The sequence below is a fragment of the Podarcis melisellensis genome, assembly GCF_964234715.1.
Source record: "Podarcis melisellensis genome assembly, chromosome: 14".
In the NCBI taxonomy this organism is placed as follows: domain Eukaryota; kingdom Metazoa; phylum Chordata; class Lepidosauria; order Squamata; family Lacertidae; genus Podarcis; species Podarcis melisellensis.
This window is the reverse complement of record NC_138546.1, coordinates 36,760,324-36,783,677: the sequence shown is the minus strand read 5'-3', so window position 1 is coordinate 36,783,677 and position 23,354 is coordinate 36,760,324. Positions and strand designations below refer to the sequence as shown.

The window sequence follows — 23,354 nt, the reverse complement described above, 5'->3', positions numbered from 1 at the left end:
TTTTCTGGGCCGGCCTGGGCAGCTCCGTTCCCCCGCTTCCGAGCTTCTGGGCCAGCAGCCGGCAGCGCCAGAGCCATTTTGCCCTCCTGCTCGGCGACATGGACTACCGGGAGGCCGCCAGCTGGGCTGCGGAGCGCATGCAGAGCTATCGCAAAGACTGCAGCGGATGGCGCAGCTGCAAGCGCACGGTGAGGCCCGCGCGGCGCGCTTGGAGAGGTTGCCCACCCTTCTCACCGCTGCAGCCTGGCTGAGAGGGGGGTAAAATCCTGGTGACTCCCCCTTTGAAGCAGAGGTTGGATGGCCATCTGTCATGGGTGCCTTAGTTGAGATTCCTGCATTGCGCACGCAGGGGAAGGGGGGTTAGACTAGATGACTCTCGGGGTCCCTTCCACTCTACAGTTCTAGGATTGTACCGCTTATGGACGGGGCGATGCGCCTAGCTTGTTCGTCCTGAGTGAGCCGCTGCCGGTCCGGGCTGGCAGGTGGAAAAAGAAGCTGGCCCGGCATGTGGTGGGTGGCTTCCCTCGTGCATGCATTTAATGCGCAGCACAGGGACGCAAAATGCCACCAAGCTGCTTCCTCTAATCTATCCCGGTTTGTCTGCTTTGGCAGCAGCAGAAGGAATTGGAGAGAAAAGGTTCTTTCCGGGGCCACGAGACGCTTTGCTGTAGCTGCTGAATGTGTGTTGAGAAGGCATCTGTTCTGGCTTGAGTCCCCCGGGACCTTACAGCGTGGGGTGGGCGCACGGGTTATTGGAAAGGAGGAACAGTAGTAACTCAGCGTATAAAACTGTGTCTGGCATTGGAGAAAGTGGAGAGGGGAAACAGTGGCGTAGCATAGGGGGGTGCAGGGGGGGCCGGCCGCACTGGGTGCAACATCTGGGGGTTAGGGGGCGCAAATCCACGGGTTAGGGGGTGCAAATTACTTGCCTTGCCCCGGGTGCTGACAATCCACGCTACGCCACTGAGGGGAAAGTCCCCTCTCTCGTAACGCTAGAAGTACAGTGGTACCTCGGGTTAAGAACTTAATTCGCTCCGGAGGTCCGTTCTTAACCTGAAACTGTTCTTAACCTGAAGCACCACTTTAGCTAATGGGGCCTCCTGCTGCTGCCGTGCGATTTCTGTTCTCATCCTGAAGCAAAGTTCTTAACCCGAGGTACTATTTCTGGGTTAGCGGAGTCTGTAACCTAAAGTGTCTGTAACCTAAAACGTCTGTAACCCGAGGTACCACTGTATTGGACATAAGACAGAGCTGAATGCTAGAAGATAAAGAGAGAGCAATTCACCCAGAGCACAGTTAAATCTGTGGAACTCGCTGCCACAAGAGGCAGTGGTGGCTTTCAAATAGGGTTGGGCAGATTCATGGATGATCTGAAAAGGAAACCTTGGACAGAAAATGGGGGACAATGCGTTATTCGGAAGGGGCGAGAGAGGGCATGAACCTCTTCCAAGTGCGTGAAGAGGGGCTTGTAATCTCCCCCACACACACACACGCCGCGGCCCCTGCATCTCTGAAATGTTGGAGGGAATTCATTCAGTTCCCTCTCCCCTTGAATGCTCTTTGCTGTCTGTTCCTGCCGCGAACAAGCAAGCAATGTGACACAAGCAAGCAATGTGACACTCATTGTTTAGCCTGGAGGAGGCGGGGGAAGGGGGAGGCGTCAGCAGGTCTCATTGGTGCATCTGAGGACATGCTACAGTGTGATGTTGCCAGCTGGGAGGAGACAATGTGGTTTCAAGGAAGCTGCAGCCGCCAAACTTGTTTTCAGTAGTGCGGTGGTACCTCGGGTTACAGACACTTCAGGTTACAGACGCTTCAGGTTACAGACTCCGCTGACCCAGAAATAGTACCTCGGGTTAAGAACTTTGCTTCAGGATAAGAACAGAAATCGTGCTCCGGCGGCGCAGTGGGAGGCCCCATTAGCTAAAGTGGTGCTTCAGGTTAAGAACAGTTTCAGGTTACAAACAGACCTCCGGAGCGAATTAAGTTCTTAACCCAAGGTACCACTGTAGTTTAAATTGTAAAACAGACAATTCAATAAAAATTATATACAAACGTTCTCCAAAATCCACAAGAGACAGTGGAAGAAGACTGGAAGAAGTTTAAGGAATATTTGAAAAAATATGTTAATGTTTAAACTTTAGAATAGCTTTGGAAGTGGATATCGGCTGTAGGGTTAGAAGTAGAAGATAGGGTATTTTAAAATAGTATTTTTTGTAAGTGATAAAATTTGAAGTTATTTTAAGTATGATAAAAAAGATGGTTAGAAATTATGATATATGTACGGTAAACTGCTAAAGATGAAATAAAATGAAAATCAGATAGGTGGGACTTGGGGAAGCCCACTTAACAATGTTTAGAAAAATAAGGATATGACAAGAATTTGTTCGTATTGTTTGTCTTTTCTGTCTTTGTTTTTTATTTGTGTTATAAAACGAATAACAAAAATTTGCGGGGAAAACCAAAATGCACATGTATCCTGTGTTTTGTTTTAAGATATCACTGTTGGTGTGTATTTCTCAAACCAGCTTCTTCCTGATCGGGCTCCTTAAGGCGTTCCTCATTGGGTTAAGAACTTAATTCGCCTAGGACCCTCGTACCTACGGGACCACCTCTCCTGGTATGCCCCACGGAGAGCCTCAAGGTCCATAAATAACAACACCCTAGTGGTCCTGGGCCCTAAGGAAGTTAGATTGGCTCCAACCAGAGCCAGGGCCTTTTCAACTCTGGCTCCGGCCTGGTGGAACGCTCTGCCTCATGAGACCAGGGCCCTGCAGGATCTGATTTCTTTCCGCAGGGCCTGTAAGACAGAGTTGTTCCGCCTGGCCTTTGGCTTGGAGCCAATTTGATTCCCTCCTTCTCTTTTTTTTCTTCTTTCTTTTCCTTCTCCTGCGATGAGGCTACATTTTAATATTTTAATGTTCCATTATTTTAATGTTGTATTTTATTTTTGTTTTTAAGTTGTAATCATTCATCTTGTTTTTATTATTGCTTGTAAGCCGCTCTGAGCCTGGCCTTGGCTGGGGAGGGCGGGGTATAAATAAAAAAAATTATTATTATTATTATTATTTGTCTCTGTTCCTGATGATGCTCTGTAGAACATCCGCTTTAGAAAGCCCCAGGTTCCATTTGCAGTATTGCCAGTCAGTGTAGACAAGATTGAGAAAGATGGACCCAATGGTCTGACTTCGAATAAGGCAGTTTCGTATGTTTATAGACAGGCTGGTCTAGTCTATGAACATTGATGCCACACTAAATGTGTTAGCCTTTGAAGTGCTGCAGACCTCTTTTTTCTGAAAGGTACCCTATTTGAATAGGGACGTGGGTAGCTCTGTGGGTTAAACCACAGAGCCTAGGGCTTGCCAATCAGAAGGTCAGCTGTTCGAATCCTCGAATCGATGGGGTGAGCTCCCGTTGCTTGGTTCCTGCTCCTGCCAACCTAGCAGTTCAAAAGCACATCAAAGAGCAAGTAGATAAATAGGTACCACTCTGGCGGGAAGGTAAACGGTGTTTCCGTGCGCTGCTCTGGTTCACCAGAAGCGGCTTAGTCATGCTGGCCACATAACCCGGAAGCTGTGCGCCGGCTCCCTTGGCCAATAAAGCGAGATGAGCCCCACAACCCCAGAGTCAGTCACGACTGGACCTAATGGTCAGGGGTCCCTTTACCTTTACCTTTACCTTACCCTATTTGAATGCTGGTCCTTGGCATTATTCTGCTGAAACAAATAAACAAGACTTCCAAATATGAGTGGTGCATTTACTGGTGCATTTGTATCCTACATTGCCGTCAAGGAGAAGAAGGCAACTTGGATCGTATCCTAATCATTTGTCTTCACAACAAACCTGACAGAGAGTTGGTGACTGTCACAAGATAACCCAGTGAATTTCAGACCTGCATTTCCTTGAATTTAATCCAGCGTTCTAACTAATTCAGCACACTGGTTTAAGCCACACACTCTGTCTCAACCATGTTTCCCCGCCTGCAGTATAAGAGGATATTTATTCTAACTATCTTACAGGACCGTTGTGGAAAATACTGAGATAATAGATGGGTAGAGAGCTTGAAACACTTCTAAAGTGCTATATAAGTGCTGAGGTTTTTAAAAGTTTTTTAAAAATAATCTCACTCGACACAGTTATAGTGTAGGAGTGGATTTTGATTGATTTAATTTAATTTTTCTAGAATGAAATTTCCATATCTTGGAGACCATCAACTGAGTTTCATGGAAACATGTAAGTAAAGTTATACACACACACATACACCCAAAATGAGCATATTTATTAAGGAGGTAAATTACTTGGGGAATAAGGTACATCCCACCACTTTGGTCACATCTGCAGTACAATCCTATATATCCTGTGATCTTTTGATGAAGGGCACTATCTATATTTAATAAATCATAAATAAAAAAATATATATGCCTGTTCAGAAATAAGTTCCATTGGGGCCTATTGCCAAATAACTTGAGTATAGGATTGAATGGGCAGTTTCCATTCAGTTTTTATACATCTGAGTTCTCAAATGTACCGGTACATTCCGAGCACAATTAAAAATGTTAGTGCTGACCTTTAAAGCCCTAAACGGCCTCAGCACAGTAAACCTGAAGGAGCGTCTCCACCGCCATTGTTCTGCCCGGACACTGAGGTCCAGATCCAAGGGCCTTCTGGCGGTTCCCTCCCTGCGAGAAGTGAGGTTACAGGGAACTGGGCAGAGGAGGGCCTCCTCGGTAGTGGCACCCACTGTGTGGAGTGCCCTCCCACCAGATGTCAAGGAAATAAACAACTACCTGACTTTTAGAAGACATCTGAAGGCAGCCCTGTTTAGGGAAGTTTTTAATGACTGATTTCATCGTGTTTTTAATATTCTGTTGGGAGCCGCCCAGAGTGGCTGGGGAAACCCAGCCAGATTTTGGAGGGGGGTGGGTTAAATACTATTATTATTTCCAGATTTTGAGTTTGTGATAAATTTTTGTTGCAGCTTTCTCTTTCCACCTGCAAGAGAGTTAAGTTGAGAGGTTGCAGTTTTCCACCAAGCAGAGCAGGCTTGCAAATAAGCCACACAAGTTATTCGCCTGCAGATTTTCTCCCCAACCTCCCCACACAGCCTCCAACAACGAGCAGACCAATTTTTAAAAATGCCTTCTACCAGGTGGACTATGGGAAGAAGAACAGGGTGACCTGTCTCTCCCCATCCTACGTCAACCCACTATCTGTCCACCCTGGTTGTGGGGAGAAGCCCCTTTCTCCTCAACTAGCACAGAAACCGAGCGAGCTGGAGGAAAGAGGGATGGAGCAATCCGTCTTTCCTCCACCAGCCCATGCCTGTATGAAATTTGTAGTCACCTGTAGGAGCAGGTGGGTTGTTAAGTACAAGACCAAAGCAAAGCCATTGGCATGAATAATGCATTTCCAATACACATGGCATTTGATTTGAGTTTATCATGTGGATGGGACATTGAAAAATCTTTAGTCTGGAGTGGGATCCTATCATCTCTAGCATCAGAGGTCAGCCTACAGAGACCGAAATAAAATGAGGTCAATTTTTTAATTGTTTATGTCTGTATGTCCCTTTTGTTCTTCCTTCTCCTGAAAGATACAAAGCGGAAGGGATTATGCCTGCAAAACCGGAGGATGTCTTTAAATGTTTGAAACCAGAGACGGGTGGACTTCGAGAAAAATGGGATCCAAATGTGAAGGAGATTGAAGTCGTTGAAGAGATTAGCGAAGTAAGTATAACACAGTTGGACTGTGGCAACTGGTAAAGTGCAGCTGCTACATTTTGGCTCCATCTGCGCTTAACATTTAAAGTAGTCTCATTTCACTTTTAAACAGTCCCCCAAATCATGAGAAATGTACCTTGTTAAGGGTGCTGAAAGGTGTTAGAGAACCTTATTCCCTTCACTGAGCTACATTTCCTATAGTGGTTTAACGATAAGTCCCTCTTCCCAGGGAACTCTGGGAACCGCAACTTCCGTAGGGGAATCAGAGTCTCCTAACAACTCTTGGTGCCCTTAACAAACTACAACTCCCAGGATTCTCTGGGGGAAGCTATAACTGTTTAAAGGAGTATGATACTTCTTTAAATGTATGGTGCAGATGAAGGCTGGGATGGGGTACCTGCAGTAGATCAACAAATACGCCCAAATAATACACCATAACCCTGGTTTGTGCTTTGTAGGATGTTTCCATAGTCAGAACTATCACACCGTCGGCTTTTATGAAGATCATCTCTCCGAGGGAGTTCATAGACGTCGTCCTGATTAAGCGGGATGAGGATGGAACCATCACATCTAATGGTAAGATGGCCAAAGCCTAAATATATTGGCCCCGATAGGCTGGTGCCCATGTTAGTATGAGTACTCAGTACCAGTGGCTGTGGGTATGGACTGGCAGTGACTTGAGGCAACCAGGAAATTCTCTTTCTGTGGTGCTTGACCTGTCATGTGCCAACACACACACACACACACACACCATAGCTGTCAACCGTCCCTTATTTGGCGGGAAACTCCCTTATCCCAGTGCTGTGTCCCGCTGCTGTCCCTTATTGATGATGTCCCTTAAATTTCCCGTGTTTCAAAGGAGGCAGCTCCTCTCCCTCCCTCCCTGCCGGCCAGGGAGGAGGGAGGCTCCAACTGTGTTGCTTGGCTGTGTTGCTCACCCAATAAGGAGTCTAAGAATGACTGGGGGGGTGGAACATGCATGCCTTGTGCTGATCAAATCGGCCGTGTTGCCTGGGGACTCGCCTTTGCTCAGCACTTCCCAGTGGAGAGGTGACGGTGGTTTTCCTTGCTGCATCCCCTTTGCCGGGTTGCTGCGCTGTGGGAACCACCGCTTGAGGCTTTGTTTGGCTGGTGGCTGGGCTTTCTGCCTATAGCTCGGAGGGGCTCAGAAGTTGAACATACCTGTGCCCAGAAAATCCCCTTTTTTGCTTGCTGATCCCTTATTTTCGAGGCTGCTGGTCCCTTATTTTTAAATCCGTAAGTTGACAGCTATGACACATACACACACCACTTCTTAGATGTTGCTGCCATCAAGCAATGGTCTCACATGTGTGAACTGATGCTCTGAAAGCCAGTAGCCATTCAGTAACAGCACAGGTGAGAGACCCAACAGTCTCATACGTAGCACAGAATGCAACAACCTGAAAATTTCAGTTTTGATCCCCACCAGTAAAAAACCAAAAAATCCTAGATGCTGGCAACTAAGCAATTAACTGGCTATTTCAAATCAATATGATGCACGTGCGCGCGCGCACACACACACACACACAAACTGGCCTACTCCCTGCTGCAAACTTTGTGCTTCTTGCCACCTAGAAAGCTACTTGGTCCATTCTAGGGTGTGTACTTTTCTACACTGACTGACAGTGGGAAATTATGGTCCTTGGGATGCATGCCAAGCAGATGCTCTACCAATGAGTGGACTTTCCCCTAAGAATAAAGTAAGACTCTAGTCCTCATGGATAAAGAAACATAAGGACACTGACAAACTGGAACATGTCCAGAGGAGGGCAACCAAAATGGTCAAAGGCCTGGAAACGATGCCTTATGAGGAACGGCTAAGGGAGCTGGGCATGTTTAGCCTGGAGAAGAGGAGGTTAAGGGGTGATATGATAGCCATGTTCAAATATATAAAAGGACGCCACATAGAGGAGGGAGAAAGGTTGTTTTCTGCTGCTCCAGAGAAGCGGACATGGAGCAATGGATCCAAACTACAAGAAAGAAGATTCCACCTAAGCATTAGGAAGAACTTCCTGACAGTAAGAGCTGTTCGACAGTGGAATTTGCTGCCAAGGAGTGTGGTGGAGTCTCCTTCCTTGGAGGTCTTTAAGCAGAGGCTTGACAATCATATGTCAGGAGTGCTCTGATGGTGTTTCCTGCTTGGCAGGGGGTTGGACTCAATGGCCCTTGTGGTCTCTTCCAACTCTATGATTCTAAGAAGCTGCCTCATTCTGAGCGAGATATTGCATTATAATGTTGCACCTCACCCTGACCTTAAAAGTGTTCCACTCTGTTAGGTTTACAAGGGGTTGCTCGTGCGCAAGCAGGGCAAACCACTCCCTGGCTGGCTGCTAATGTAAACTTTATTTGTCCGGAGAGCCACTCACCTGTGGCTGACTCAATCGCTGGCAGAATCCGTGAGTTGGCATTTCTTAAACTTCTTCCAGCAAAGAAGCTTCTTGACACCCAGTCTCTGCCTTCCCTCTCTATGCGAAAGCCTTCTGCGCAGAGAGGGCATGGGCAGCGGAGGATCCCTTCCTTCCCCGCTTGTCCCAGGCAAGGAGTCGTGGGACCACCTCGCCACATCCGACTCCTGCACGCCCTCTCCACTGGAGCTGCGTTTATTCTCTTCCCCAGAAGAGGAGCTGCTTCTCCCGATCCCTGGAGGCTCTCTATAATCCCTCTGGCTTTTGCTCTCTCCCTCCGGCACTGATGGCAGTTCCCTGACACACTCCTCTTGCTGTTTTATTACAGTTGTACCTTGGAAGTCGAACGGAATCCGTTTTGGAAGTCCGTTCTACTTCCAAAATGTTTGAAAACCAAATCGTGGCTTCTGCAGCCAATCAGAGCTCCTGCAGCCAATCAGAAGCCACAGACGACCCATCAGATGTTCAGGTTCCGAAAGAACGTTTGCAAACCGGAACAATCACTTCCGGGTTTGCGGCGTTTGGGAGCCAAAACGTTTGAGTTCCAGGGCGTTGGGGATTCAAGGTACAACTGTATTTCTACTATTATTATAAAATTGAAAAGGCTTTCTTTTCCCCAAAGCACTAAACGGACTTTATCGTGTGCATTATTTTCATATCTCTTCCTTGCAGCAACCAATGTGGAACACCCGCTCTGCCAACTTCAACCAAGTTACGTGAGAGGCCTTAATTATCCCTGCGGCTGTTTCTGCATCCCAGCCCCAGGGTAAGATGGGTGGAAATGTTGTAGTACCACAAGCATGTACAGCGGTACCTTGGTTCTCAAACGTAATCCGTTTGGGAAGTCCGTTCCAAAACCAAAGCATTCCAAAACCAAGGCACGCTTTCCCATAGAAAGTAATGCAAAACGGATTAATCCGTTCCAGACTTTTAAAAACAACCCCTAAAAGGGCAATTTAACATGAATTTTACTATCTAATGAAACCATTGATCTACAAAATCAAAGCAATAAACAATGTACTTCAGTCACACAATCAATCAATCAATCAATAGCTGAACTGGGTTCCACACAGTCACAAAAACAAAACAATAAAGCCACAAAAACGCAAAATAAATAGCAAAAACAGACAGACCGCAGTATAACAGTCAAAACAGAAGTGTGGCACTCAAACTGGAAGCGTAACACTCAAAATGGAGCACGTTCGGCTTCCAAAAAAAGTTCACAAACCGGAATACTTCCGGGTTTGCAATGTTTGGGTTCTAAGTTGTTTGAGAACCAAGGTACCACTGTATATATATGATGGATGTTGTTGGGTTCTTGCTTTCATTGAGTGGGAGGAGTTGTTGCAAAGTTTAGGGAAAGTTTTGCCCACCATCCAACTAGATGCTAAAGCCTCTAAAGGCCGATTTGATACAAGGAGACTGAATTTGCTGAGAGATGCAGTCAGCTTGCTGCAGGTAAAATGGCTGATTGCTCTGTGAGCAGCTTCTTCCTGGTTCATTTTTGCAAAGGCTTCTGGGAGGTTGGGGCCTTTGAAGCCAGAGTATCATAATGCCCTCTTATTTCCAATATATGCAGGCTTTGAGCACTGTTGCCGTATGGGGCTCAAACAGCACACACATTCCCAAAGTGGTTTAGCAATCAATCTCTCTTCCTAAGGAATTCTGGGAATTTCAAGCAATTCTCTGTACCCTCAACAGGCCACAATCCCCAGGATTCTCTGAGGGAAGCCATTCTAGTTAAAATGGTATCATAATTAAAATGGTACCATAATTAAATTTAGAATGCATTGCCACATGTCCTGCTATTCTGATAATGGCCACATTAACATCATACAAAAGCACTGTGGTACCAATTTAAACAGGCGTGGTTTCCCCCCAAAGCATTCTGGGAGCTGTAGTTTTCAAAGGGTGCTGAGAGTTGTCAGGAGACTTCTGTTCCTCCCACAGAGCTACATTTTACAGAGTGATTTAACAACCAATCTCTCTTCACAGGGAACTCAGGGAATTTCAACTATGTGAGAGGAATAGGGGCCTCCTAACAACTCTGAGCACCCTTAACAAACTACATCTCCCAGAATTCTTTGGGGAAACCATGACTTCTTGAAGTGGTATCCTAGTGTTTCAAATATCAGAAACCTTGGGCCACATGGGTGGGACTACAGGAATGGGCTCTCCTGCATCTTTGGCTAAAACTGGTGATTTCTGCTGACTTATTTGGGGCTTTTTGGTTTGTTTCTCTCCCTACAGAGAGCCATGTAAGACGCAACTCCTCACTTTCTTTCAGACAGACCTAGGCGGCAACCTTCCTCAAACAGTTGTGGAGTCCTTCTTCCCAAGCAGCATGACCGGTTTTTACAGCAATCTGACCAAAGCAGTGTTGAAACTAGCGGCTTAAGCAATTAAAAACAAACAAACTCCAATTGCACATGTGTGCGCACAGAATTCTGTGATTGCCCTCTGCAAGTAATGTGGGGATGTGGGATTCAAAACTGTGGCAGCTTTGGGGCATGATTGAAACAAAGTTAAGCAATTGCAAATCCCATTGGTTTTTAGCTGGGGAAGATTTTTAGCAGATGCCTTGACATCAACTGGGCTTGCCTTACAGTACTTTGGTATAACCCTGGGCTGGTGGGTATTGAGAGTCCCAACAGCATTTGGGGTGGCGTGAGGGGGGGGGAGACCACATTGGCTACCCCTGTCCTAGTTCTTTTGCCATTCTATAATAATTATGAACTGTGGTTTTCCAGTACAGCGAGGGACCCCCTTTTGATTCCAGTTTTTTTAATCCTGGGCTGTCATGAGTCCCATCCCACTTTTAAACACCTCTAAAATCCCTGAACATTTTTTGTGTGTGTGTTCTGGAGCCGCTACCACCTCTGCAGTGATGTCTTTGCTTGTCCAGATGTCTATACATTGGTACCTCGGGTTACAGACGCTTCAGATTACAGACTCTGCTAACCCAGAAATAGTACCTCGGGTTAAGAACTTTGCTTCATGATGAGAACAGAAATCGTGCTCCGGCGGCACGGCAGCAGCGGGAGGCCCCATTAGCTAAAGTGGTACCGCAGGTTAAGAACAGTTTCAGGTTAAGAACGGATCTCCGGAACGAATTAAGTTCTTAACCCGAGGTACCACTGTATAGACTCAATGTTGTTCATTCTAATGATGCGTTTCCAATCCAAGCACCAAGGAGTCAGGTGCCGCTTGCATGACAAGCAAAACATGCTAGCAGGGAAAACAGTGGGTGGCGGTGGCTCTTCAAAGGAAACTATCTGCACACTTCTGCCCTAGGGTGGGAAGCACGTAACTGTGATCACCTGCCTATAAAGTCAGCTGCAATCCAGGTCGATAAGATCTGGGTAGCCTAGCAGCCTGAAGCAGAATCCCATGTGTGCTGCAATGCACACATGGAACTGTGGGAAAATATCCCTGCCCTCGTTTGCTTGACCAATGAAGGCAGCTCCACCCCATTGAGCTGAATGGAGAAGACCTTCGTACCCCTGTGCCTTCTTCCCTTCCTCCTTGTGTTTTGCGTTGTTGGTTTTTTTTAGATTGTAAGCCTTCAGGCAGTAACTGCCTTGTTTTTTATGGCTACGTGTAAGCAACTCTGGGAACCTTTGTACAAATGCTCTAGGTCAATAAAAACACACACACACTTGGATCTGGCGTTAGGTCTACAAGGCCTTACAGTGTGGGCATCCTCAGCCATGCCACTGTAATCTTAGCACAAATTCTCCTTGCTGTGGATTTGCTCTTATTCCCATTTACCAAACAACATTCAGATAACAGTGTCTGTGGTGGTGGTGAGAGCATCACACAAAAACCCACCTCTGCTGATAGAAAGCCAATGTATCAGGGAGAAAAGTTCTGGCTTAGCCTTCTCTCTAACATGCTAGTCTTCTGTGTGCAGGGATATTTTTTGAGAGAGGGGGAGAGAAAGAGAAGCATTTAAGCATGTGACCTACTACCTTCACCATTTCACAGCCCCACCATGTGCGATTTGGTTCTTCACATAGCTCAGGCAATAAAACTCTTCTAACCTTTACGTTTTTTATGGACCATAAGATGGTTAAAGGTAAAGGGACTCCTGACCATTAGGTCCAGTTGTGGCCAACTCTGGGGTTGCGGCGCTCATCTCGCTTTATTGGCTGAGAGAGCTGGTGTACAGCTTCAGGGTCCTGTGGCCAGCATGACTAAGCCACTTCTGGCGAACCAGAGCAGCGCACGGAAGCGCCATTTACCTTCCCACTGGAGTGGTACCTATTTATCTACTTGCACTTTGATGTGCTTTCGAACTGCTAGGTTGTCAGGAGCAGGGACCGAGCAACGGGAGCTCACCCCGTCGCAGGGATTCGAACCGCCGACCTTCTGATCAGCAAGCCCTAGGCTCTGTGGTTTAACCCACAGCGCCACCCGCATCCCATAAGATGGATAGTACCTTGTAAATTAATCATAATCATAGTCATAATAGATGGTGCTTTTGAACTGTTGCTGGTGTGTTTCTGCTGCGGCTGGAAAGCCATGGTACTTAGAGTGATCAGGCAAGTTCATTAAAGCGGGGTGGGTGGTAATTACAAGTAAACTTACAGTGATTACAACAGTGATGATTTATTTGGACAACATAGAACAGAGTTGAAAGATGTTGCTAAATCAAGTGTCCCTGAGCCAGATACGCCCACAATCCATGCACGGCGCTTAAGTGATGAGGCCATGTGTTCCCGTCAGTGTTGCACCATGAGCCCACTTTCTACATCTTGCAGCAATAGAGGGTGGCTCATGACAAAACGTGCCGCCTAGACTACACATGTGGTTCCCATCCATCAAAGGGATCCATATGTCCAGAACCACTTCCATGCGCCACTCTTCCCTGCCAGATGTGGGTGCATGAGCAATGTGCTTCATCCACTCATTATGCAATCAAGACATGTTAATTCATCAGCATCTGTTTCACCCCCAAGCTGATCTACAGGTTTTGGCTCTTGAGTTGCTTGTTAACAAAGCCTCCTTTTAATTAGTGTACCCCTCGCGGCAGCTGCTTTATTAATACTGGGACCACAACCAAACAAGCTTTTGACATACACCTCTTCTCAGTCCTGGCCAACTTTCTCTTCGCTCGCAACGAACATCTGGTGCTGGGCACCTGGGTCTTTTGTGGCTTTTGAGTGATAAATGAAAGCTTTTTTGGTCATTGTTTAACACGGGCAGCAGTTCAGGCTCTGTTCTTCCCTTTTTTAAAAATCGCTGTCATTCCTCTCCATGGAGAGATGCCGTAGTTTTGCTGATGGAGTTTTTTCTCTTGATGACAGCATTAATCGGTCCATCAGGCAACGTCTTGATGATGTTCCAGGCTTCGAAACGAGTGAGTCCTTGCATCAGAGTTGTGTGCACCTGTAACAACTCGTCCCCAGGCTGAACTGTGGGGCTGTGTTCCAATGCCGCCCCTAAAAGAAGCAAAAGGAGTACAATAGACGGCTTATGAGAATATGGTATATGGGAAACAGCACAAACACATGGAGAATCAACCCCAAACACCACCTCTTCCAATGAAGCCTTTGGCACAACCAGTAGTTCCCATTCCTAACTGCAGGGATTGCCAACATAGTGACCTATACATCTCATTGTACCACAATTCCCATTGGGCTTGAACATTGGGCCAGAGGCAAAAATACACATAAGAGACATTCTGCAAATGTTATCAGTGTAAAGGTGTGGTGTTTGCCCGCCAAGGTGTGTGGCATCATACTGGGTTTATAAGGAAAGTTAACTTATTGTAAAATGACTAACCAATGGGAATCCCAGGGGGCAGAGTTAACAGCGTATAAGGTTTAAGCAAAGAGGGTATTTGGAGGAGTTAGAGTGGTTGAGAAGACAGTCTGGAGTTAGAAGAGACAGAGAGGATATGTCTGTGGGTTGGACTAGTCTGATGTGAGAGAGTGAGAGAATTTGTTAAGAGGAATCAGTCAAACAGCTGAGATAATCAGTCAGAAGGTATTAGGAAGGTATAGGCCGGTAAAGAAACTAAAGTTAAGATACTGACAGGAATATAATCTGAGAAACCATAAACTTGTTAATGTTTGTAAAATAAACTTGTTTTTTTTTGTTCACTTTTAACAACTGACTGGACTCAGTGTTTTACTCGAGAGTAACTGGTTGGTGGCAGCGGGGAAGGGAGCACAGTGGTGGCACAGGGATCAACAGACCGCTAAATGTCCGGGGACCCTGTGTGATCGCCACAAAAGGTTGCAAACTCCGGCTTTTATTGGGTCAGAAATTCAGTGCAAAGTTATATTTTTTTATATGGAGTGCAGGACATCTTTGGGAAAAGAAAAGGCTGAGGAGTAAACTCTACACAAATCCGGAGTGGAGTCCCTAAGTGGTTGGATGGTGCTGTCAGGGAACTGCCATCGGAAAGAGAGATGGTGCAGAGGCTCCAGCAGACTCGGAGAGATTCTGCAGCGGAGGAGGGAACCAGCAGGGGGAGAGCAGAAGCTCCGGCAGAAGGGGAGTCGGAGGAGGGAGGGCTCTGGGATACTTCTAGTGAGAATAGTGCAGAGGTAACAAGACCCCCGTTGGCAACTCCCACCCTTCGCCGGAAGCTGTCGCGCAGAGAGTCACGAAGGCGCATGTCCGTGAAACAACTTTTATGCTGGCGTAAATTTCGTAGACACCCACTGTCAGATTCTACCAGCGACTAACGGAGTCACGCCTTGGGAGGCTCCGTTAGTGCCTCGGTTTGGTTGACCAGCCAAACACCAGAGGGATCAAGCTTTTACGCACAAGCAGCTCATTATCCCATCACAGCAATCTGACAGTCTTTGAAAGCAGCTTGTGCAAGCAGAGGGCATCATGAGCGAACCAGCCGGAACCGCAGGAGCTGGAGCTGGAGCAGGTCCAAGCCTGGAGGAAAGGTACAGGGCGATGGAGGTCCAGCTCGCGCTGCAAACTGCGAGGCTTGAGGAGAGGAGAGCTCAAGATGCGGATAAGGGGAAAACCGCCCCACTTGCCAGAAAGGTGCCTGGATTGGTGCAGAGATTTGGGGGGGATCCCAGGAACTATCAAGCCTTTAGAACGGAGATGCAATATGCTCTCAATCTACTGTTTGATGACTTCACCGATGAGAACTCTAGAGTGGCGTACGTAATTAGCCATCTAGAGGGAGGGGCGAGGGACTGGGTTCGACCCCTGATGGCAGCCAATAATGATATCTTAAAGGACACGAGGAAGTTTTTTCGCGCCATGGACTTGATGTTTTCCAGCGAGATTGAGCAGGGGGTGGTGCGGAGGCAGTTGATGGGGTGCAAACAGGGGAGCCGATCTGTACGTGAGTACTGGACTGAGTTCACTATGCTTATTCATAGACTGGGGTGGGATCTAGCAAGTGAACCTATTCAAATGTTATTTGAAGAAGGGCTCTCTCCGACCGTGAAAGATGAACTTTCCCGGGCGCCCAGGGCGGAGTCTATGGATCAGCTGACTAAATCTGCACTGTCCATAGGAGCGCGCCAAGAAGCAAGAGCTTTGGAAAAGCGGGAAGGAAAGGGGGAACGTTGGAAGGACTTCCGCATTCCAGAGATTCCGGAGCAGTCTTTCCCGCCCGCAGAGCCGATGGAACTGGGAACAGCGCGCGCGCGCGCAGTTTCAAACACCAGTGAAGGGCGGAAGAAGGAGGGAAAGAGTGCCAAGAGATGTTATCTCTGCCAACAGCCAGGGCACTTTGCCAGAGTTTGTCCGCAAAGGAAGGAATGGCAGGGCATGGCGGGAACTGTTGGGGGAAAGGAGGAAGGAGAAATAGAGGAGCAAGTAAAAGCCAACGCCTGGTTGCCAACATCAGGGCACAGCAGCCAGGCCAGGGAGTAGTGAATGTGCCCACGCCGGAACCTCCAAGACCAGCGCTTGTGATAGAGGTGTTGCTGGAACTGTCAAACGGACACCCACTAAAGATAAAAGCGCTATTGGATTCAGGCAGCTCCTGTAATTTCATGAGTAAGGAGTTTGCTGCTGAACACCAGATACAAACTCTCCCATTAAGTAAGCCTTTGCAAGTAACCACGATTGATGGGAGGGAACTGTTGGGGGGAGAAGTGAGCCAACAGACTGTACCAATGATTATGAGGGTGGCAAGACACACAGAACTGATAGCGTTTAATGTAGCCACCTTGGGAGGAGCTCCCATCATTCTGGGAATGAGCTGGCTGGCACTACACGATCCGCTAGTAGGCTGGCATCAGAGGGTGGTTTCCTTTGGTTCAGCACATTGCCTAGAACACTGCAAGGAGGGAGAGGGTCAGGCAGGGGCCAGAGCCACTCTAGCAGGGATGGAAGTGACTGACAAGGGGAAGGTGCCACCACAATACGCTGATTTGATTGACGTCTTCAGTGAAAAGGAAGCAGATAAACTGCCCCCGCACAGACCCTTTGACTGTCAAATCACCTTACTCCCAGGAGCACAATTGCCAGTGGGCAAGCTGTATGCCATGTCAGACCGTGAGATGCAGGAGTTAAGGGAGTTCATTGACAAGAACCTCAAGCGAGGTTTCATCAGAGAGTCACGAGCGGTGGGGGGCAGCCCAGTGTTCTTTGTGGACAAAAAAAAACACGGGCAAACCCAGGCTTGTGTGTGATTTCAGGGCCCTAAATGCTGTGTCAGAACCAGTGACTTTCCCTATGCCCAGAATTGATGACATTCTGACACGGGTGAGAAAAGGGAAGATTTTTACCAAGCTGGACCTTAGGGGGGCATATAACTTGATACGTGTGAGGAAGGGGGATGAGTGGAAAACCACTATGTTCACCCCCTTGGGGGCGTTTGAGTACCTAGTTATGCCTTTTGGATTACAAGGGGGCTCCGCCTGCTTTCAATCATTCATGAATCACGTCCTGGGGCCATTGCTTTACAAGAACTGCGTGGCGTTCTTAGATGACGTCCTGGTGTACTCAGAGAATGAGGAGCAGCATGTGCGAGATGTCAGAGAAGTACTGAGCAAACTGCGAGAAAATCGGCTGTGGGTGAAACTGGAGAAATGCCAGTTTCATAGCAGGGAGGTGGAATTCCTGGGGTACCGGTTGTCTGACAAGGGGTTGGCTATGGATCCCAGCAAGGTTCAAGCGGTACTGGAATGGAAAACACCAAAGACCAAGAAGGACGTGCAAAGGTTCCTGGGCTTCGGAAACTTCTATAGGAAGTTCATCAAGAACTTTGCCCATTTAACAGCGCCCATCACGGATTGTCTTAGCAGCAAGAAAAAATTTGCTTGGACGGAAGAAGCGCAAGGGGCATTCGAACGCTTAAAGGCAGCGTTTGCGTCGGAGGAGCAACTTTTGCACGTGGATCTACGGCAACCAATGCGAGTGGAGACTGACGCGTCAGACCGAGCGGTAGGGGCCGTGCTTCTCCAGCCGGGGAAAGATGCGTCTGAATGGAGACCGTGTGCATTCTTCTCGCGGAAGTTGAACAAATCCGAGAGGAACTACACAGTATACGACCGAGAACTGCTCGCCATTCATGAAGCATTCCGGAGATGGCGGCACTTGCTGATTGGGGCGCAGCACAAGGTTCAAGTCCGGACTGACCACAAAAATCTGGAGTACTGGAGAACAGCCCGAGTGCTGAACCAGAGACAAGTGAGATGGGCCCAGGAGTTCTCCAAATTCAATTTTGAGATTCGTTACGTGCCAGGGTCCGAGAACGTAAGGGCGGACGCTCTTTCCAGAAAGCCTGAGTACTTAGAGGGGGAGGGCGCACCGGAAGCAAGGCACGTAATCCCTGAAGACCGCTGGGTGTGTGGGGCGGCTTTGGTGGGGCAGAAAGAACTGTTAGAGGGTACGGAGAACGACGAATACGCCCAAGAGAAACTCAGAGAACTCAGGAGGACAGAGGAGAACACAGGGGGGTTTGAAGAAAAGAGTGGGGCGTTGTATTACAAAGGGGCACTGTACATACCCGATGGGGAACTGAGGGGCAGAGTACTCAAGCAGTTGCATGATAGCCCCACAGCGGGGCATTTTGGACAGCACAAAACCATGTGGTTGGTTACCAGGGAGTTTTGGTGGCCCAAGGTGAGGGAGGATGTACGGGAATATGTCAGGGGTTGCGACAGGTGCCAGCGAGCGAAAGGGGAGAGGGTGGCGCCAGCGGGGCTCTTACAACCCTTACCCACACCAGAAAGGCCATGGGAGGCAGTCTCCATAGATTTTATGACGGACCTGCCAAAATCCAAGGGCAAAACGGCGGTCATGGTAGTGGTAGATCTATTAACTAAGATGTGTCATTTTATAGCCTGTTCACATGCGGTCACAGCGGAGGAAACCGCCAAGTTGTTCGTAGAGCATATTTTCCGGTTGCATGGCGCCCCCTTGAGGGTGGTCAGCGACAGAGGGAAACAGTTTACTTCCAGGTTCTGGAGGAAACTTATGAGCTTACTGCACGTGGAAATCAATTTCTCCACTGCCCGGCACCCGGAAACAAATGGGCAAGCGGAAAGGGCAAACGGGATTTTACAACAATACCTGAGGTGTTATGTAAAGGACCGAGAAAATGATTGGGTAGATAAGTTACCTCTGGCAGAATTTGCCTACAACAACGCTGAGAACGTGTCCACAGGGCTGAGTCCCTTTCTGGCAAATTATGGGTGTCATCCCAGGGCATTTCCAGGAGAAGGAGGGGAGAGGTGGAGTGTGCCGGCGGCGGAACATTTTGTTGAAGAGATGGAAGCCATCCACCGTCAGCTACAACTTAACTTAGAGAGAGCCAAGGAAGAATATAAAAAGCAAGCAGACAAAAATAGGAGGGAAGGTGAAACTATAAGGGTGGGAGACCGGGTGTGGCTATCCACCCAGGGACTACCTTTCAAGGGGGGTTGTAAGAAACTGAAACCCAAAAGATTGGGACCCTTTGAGGTCATACAGCAGGTGAACCCAGTAGCATTCAAACTCAGACTGCCCAGTCACATGAAATTGCACCCAGTATTTCACAGGTCATTACTGTCGCCGTACCGAGAGGGACGTGAATGGGGGGGAGAGCGTGAGAGAGAGGTCTCCCGAACGCCCGTGATAGAAGAGAGAGAACGCGACATGAACGTGGCAGGAATCATTGATTCCAGGTGGAAGGGGGATCAGGTGGAATATCTGGTAGAATGGGAGGGGGAAGTAGAGTCGGAAAACACTTGGGTACCCGCTGAGGTAGTCAATGACGAGGTTTTAATAGAAACATTTCATCGGCGTTTCCCAAAAAAACCGCAACCCGTGGCACGATTTAGAAGGGAACACTTTGGGACCACCGATGAGGAAGGAGAGTTTGGAGGGTTCCCAGAGTCAGGGGTGGGTGAGGAAGCCGACTCCGACGAAGAAGAGGAAGACGGGGAGAGAGACGGTACGCCATGGTTAGAAGTGTTTGAATCCTCGGACGACGAGGAGAGTTCCTTTAGGGGCTTTCCGCCTTCACCGCCAGTGGGAGAGGAAGCGGGGGGTGAAGGGGGCCCTGAGGGGGAGGTGGATGTCAGGGAACTGCCATCGGAAAGAGAGATGGTGCAGAGGCTCCAGCAGACTCGGAGAGATTCTGCAGCGGAGGAGGGAACCAGCAGGGGGAGAGCAGAAGCTCCGGCAGAAGGGGAGTCGGAGGAGGGAGGGCTCTGGGATACTTCTAGTGAGAATAGTGCAGAGGTAACAAGACCCCCGTTGGCAACTCCCACCCTTCGCCGGAAGCTGTCGCGCAGAGAGTCACGAAGGCGCATGTCCGTGAAACAACTTTTATGCTGGCGTAAATTTCGTAGACGCCCACTGTCAGATTCTACCAGCGACTAACGGAGTCACGCCTTGGGAGGCTCCGTTAGTGCCTCGGTTTGGTTGACCAGCCAAACACCAGAGGGATCAAGCTTTTACGCACAAGCAGCTCATTATCCCATCACAGGTGCCTTCTATACCTCCTTCCAGCAACTTCGGCAGCCAAGCTGGGGCCAAATGTATTACTCTGCTTTCAGTGAGGCTGAGAGGGGGATCTTGTCCAGGCAGCCCAAGACCTCCATACACACTGCCTAGGCTTTTGCCCTGGAGAGGTCACTTTGGTGCTGCAACTGCAGCAAACCAGTGCAAGACCAGTTACGAGTTACTGGTCTCTGCAGCCACAGCAGGCGCTGTGATTCTCTCAAGACAGACGGTCCAAAATGCGTCATGTTTGGAAATAAACCTTTCTGCTCTCTAGGTAAAGAGTTTGATAGGGCACATTACCTTGCATGTTAGGTCCTGCACAGTTCACTGAACTCCTTGGGGAAAGTACATGCTGTGCGTTTCCAAGTTAAATGAGTACATCTGTGCTGTTTGCTAGGGTCAGGGGGTTTAATACATCCCTAGGTTGAGCCTCTATGCCAAGGATGGGTAACCTGTGGCCCTGCAGATGTTGGACTACAACTCCCATCATCCCCTACTGTTTGCCATCCTAGCTGAGACTGAAAAACCAACAATATCTAGAGGGCCACAGGTTTGCCGGCCCTCCTCTGCAAACCAAAGATCCCCTTTGTGAGCATCACAGTGTCTACAGTTTGAAAAAGCATAACGCTCAACTATTTTGCTGCCATTACATACCTTTAAAAAGTCTGTTGACAATGATTGGCTTATCTCCGTTGATGGAGCCTTTCCCTCCTTCTAAACTGAAACCCAAACCGGCAGATGTCTTCTCCAGTATAACTGTGAAGATCAGGTCTTCAGATGCTATGTGGAGAAGACAGAATATCGTCAGAGGGGTGTGTTTTGTTTTGGATGAGCTGAAGCTCAGTGGTAGAGAGCGTGTGTCTCCAAGTACACCTGGGAAGGATCTGGTCCCAGCAGTAGTATGTGGCCCCTGGAAGGTTACCCAGAACGGAATGTGGCCCTCAAGCTGAAGTTCACCATCTCTGACCCCAGGGCTTTTTTTCAGCCAGAACTCACCAGAACTCAGTACTGGCACCATTCCCATTAGAGTGGTACGTCGGGTTACATATGCTTCAGGTTACATACGCTTCAGGTTACATACTCCACTAACCCAGAAATAGTGCTTCAGGTTAAGAACTTTGCTTCAGGATGAGAACAGAAATCGTGCTCTGGTGGCGCGGCGGCAGCAGGAGGCCCCATTAGCTAAAGTGTTGCTTCAGGTTAAGAACAGTTTCAGGTTAAGTACGGACCTCCAGAACGAATTAAGTACTTAACCCGAGGTACCACTGTATATGAGAACAAGGGAAGGCTTCATGGTGGGTTCTGGCACCTCTTTTTCTAGAAAAATAGCACTGCCTACTGCTTATTTAAGCCTTGTTACCAAATAACTCACTAGACTCCATCGAAGTTTCACTTCCTATGGATACAGAGGATGTAATGGATACACTGGGGCTCCTTTCAGCCTCTTTGGGTTTTCTCGTGACGATGACTGCCAGCTTCGGATGCCGGGCATTTCGCAAGATCTCCAGCGCTTCGTTGTGAGTGGTGCCTTTGAGCGACTTCCCATTTATCGACAAGACCTCGTCGCCTTTCTGAATAGTTCCTTCCTGGCACGCAAGCCCACTGGGGAAAACTCTGTGGACCTGTTAGACAACACAAACGCAAGCATAAAAGAAAAAGGTGTGGCATTTTCAATTTGACATATTAAACAGACATGCATCCTCCATGAATTTGCCAGATCCTCTTTGAAAGCCATCCAGGTCTTGGGACCTGAAAACCTCCCAGCCCAAATTTGCATATCTGTTCCGTCTCCATACATTAAAAAAACTGGAGGGTGTAGAAAGTCATTTAACTTGCAATGTCCCTGCCAGTGCTGGCCCAATACATTTTGCTGCCTGAAGCTCAGGATCTTGCTACAGCCAGCAGTCAGATGCAATCATAGACTTAGAAATCTATGCTCAGAAACGCTATAATTTGCTAATGAGCGAACTGTGTTTTTCATGCCCATAGCTCTTCAAATGCCTTGGGATGAAAAACCAAACAGAACAAAATTGCTTCTGGCAGAGGTGGAAAACTTCAGACCTTGGAGCCAAATGTGGCCCCCAGACTTCTCTATCCGGCTCTCAGGAATCTCCACAGGGCCACACCCCTCATCAGTCGTGCACCATGCCCTCTGCAGATGCTTCTGTCTGGCTAGACTGTGTCCTTGAACTGAGCCTGTTGAAATCTCTGAGTTCTGTATAGCCGGAATATTGCCTATCGCATGCACAAAAGTAAGAGCTCCACCCACTTTCGTCACTGGCCACACCCCTTTTCCTTTGGCCCTCCCCACCACTGGAATGTAGCTCCCCGGGAAGGTCGTCCATGAGAGAATATGACCTTTAGGTTGGGGGAGGTGGAAATTAACCCTCCGCTAACTTACGGTAATGGCTTTGTTTTCTAGGTCTACTCCGCCTGCCAAGCTGAAACCAAGACCAGCGCCTTCTTCTTTGTGCAGAATTGTGACATGAATGTCGCTGAGTTGCTGTGCAAAGGGAGAACAAAGTGGACCTCAGTCAATGCAGTGGCAGGATGCACACACAATGGGAAGAGGAGGGATAACAGCCAGATTGCCTATGCTCTTAATAGCTGACTGCAGGAGGTGATTCCATAGCATCTCCCCAATGTAACAAGCTTCTTTTGGCTGAAATCTCCTCTTTGGCACATTAATAGAGAAGGAACCTTCCTTTGCAAGAAGATCGCTCTGTGTGTGGGCACCCTTGTGGTGCCAGTGAAGCAGACTTCATAGAAGCTTTAGCTTTGCCACATTTGCCAATATGGAAGGTCAAGGGTAAGGAAACCTGTGGTTCTCTTGGGGACGGTGGACTCCAGCTCCCATCATCCCTGACTCTACTGCCCGTGCTGGCTGCGGCTGATGGGAACTGGAGTCTGGATGACACCAGGTTCCCATCATAACTGCAACCTATCTCCCAGGGGCGTCTTTGCTGCAGAAACAAGCAGTACTACACTGCTGGAAATAGAGCCACAACCTTTTGTTGTGGAGGTTTGGCTGGGCAGATGGAACTTCGTGGAATGTTTCTGGAGGTGTTCCCCGCCCCCCACTCTTCCTCCCATCACCTCCTTCCTTTTCCTGTTTTGGGCACCCACACAGATATTCCTTTATCTGTGCAAGTGCACCTTAAAAATAAAATTAAAAGTCCCATGTCTACTCATATGTAAGTCCTACTGGATTGAGTAGAGCTAACCCCCAGGTAAGTGGGGTTGTTAGGACTGCATCCTTAGCATGTTTCACAAAGGGCAAAAT

At 48.2% G+C, this 23,354-nt stretch overlaps 2 protein-coding genes across 7 annotated transcripts in view; one reads left to right on the top strand and one right to left on the bottom strand.

Annotated features, from left to right (window-relative positions):
* Positions 1–39: 39 nt before the first annotated feature.
* STARD5 (StAR related lipid transfer domain containing 5) lies at positions 40–10,569 on the top strand. The gene is made up of 6 exons (XM_081888792.1): positions 40–188; positions 4,184–4,233; positions 5,594–5,726; positions 6,179–6,296; positions 8,819–8,912; positions 10,397–10,569. Exons 1-6 carry the CDS (start codon positions 99–101, stop codon positions 10,542–10,544), a joined length of 633 nt encoding a protein of 210 aa, XP_081744918.1. The 5' UTR covers positions 40–98; the 3' UTR covers positions 10,545–10,569.
* A 1,505-nt stretch (positions 10,570–12,074) lies between these two features.
* Positions 12,075–23,354, bottom strand: part of IL16 (interleukin 16) — a 64,931-nt gene continuing 53,651 nt past the window's right edge. For all 6 annotated transcript variants that reach the window (XM_081888403.1, XM_081888401.1, XM_081888399.1 and 3 more), the window contains 4 exons: positions 22,473–22,574; positions 21,444–21,693; positions 20,726–20,851; positions 12,075–13,590 (listed from right to left, as the gene is read on the bottom strand). In XM_081888403.1, coding sequence (XP_081744529.1) covers positions 13,394–13,590; positions 20,726–20,851; positions 21,444–21,693; positions 22,473–22,574 — 675 coding nt within the window. In that variant the 3' untranslated portion in view covers positions 12,075–13,393. The remainder of the gene's footprint in view (positions 13,591–20,725; positions 20,852–21,443; positions 21,694–22,472; positions 22,575–23,354) is intronic.

Excerpts from the sequence above, each read along its gene's own strand:
- STARD5 (XM_081888792.1), top strand. The coding sequence starts at position 99 with ATGGACTACCGGGAGGCCGCCAGCTGGGCTGCGGAGCGCATGCAGAGC. Across the intron at positions 189-4,183 it reads GGCGCAGCTGCAAGCGCACG|AATGAAATTTCCATATCTTG; the intron begins GTGAGGCCCGCG and ends TAATTTTTCTAG. Across the intron at positions 8,913-10,396 it reads TTCTGCATCCCAGCCCCAGG|AGAGCCATGTAAGACGCAAC; the intron begins GTAAGATGGGTG and ends CTCTCCCTACAG.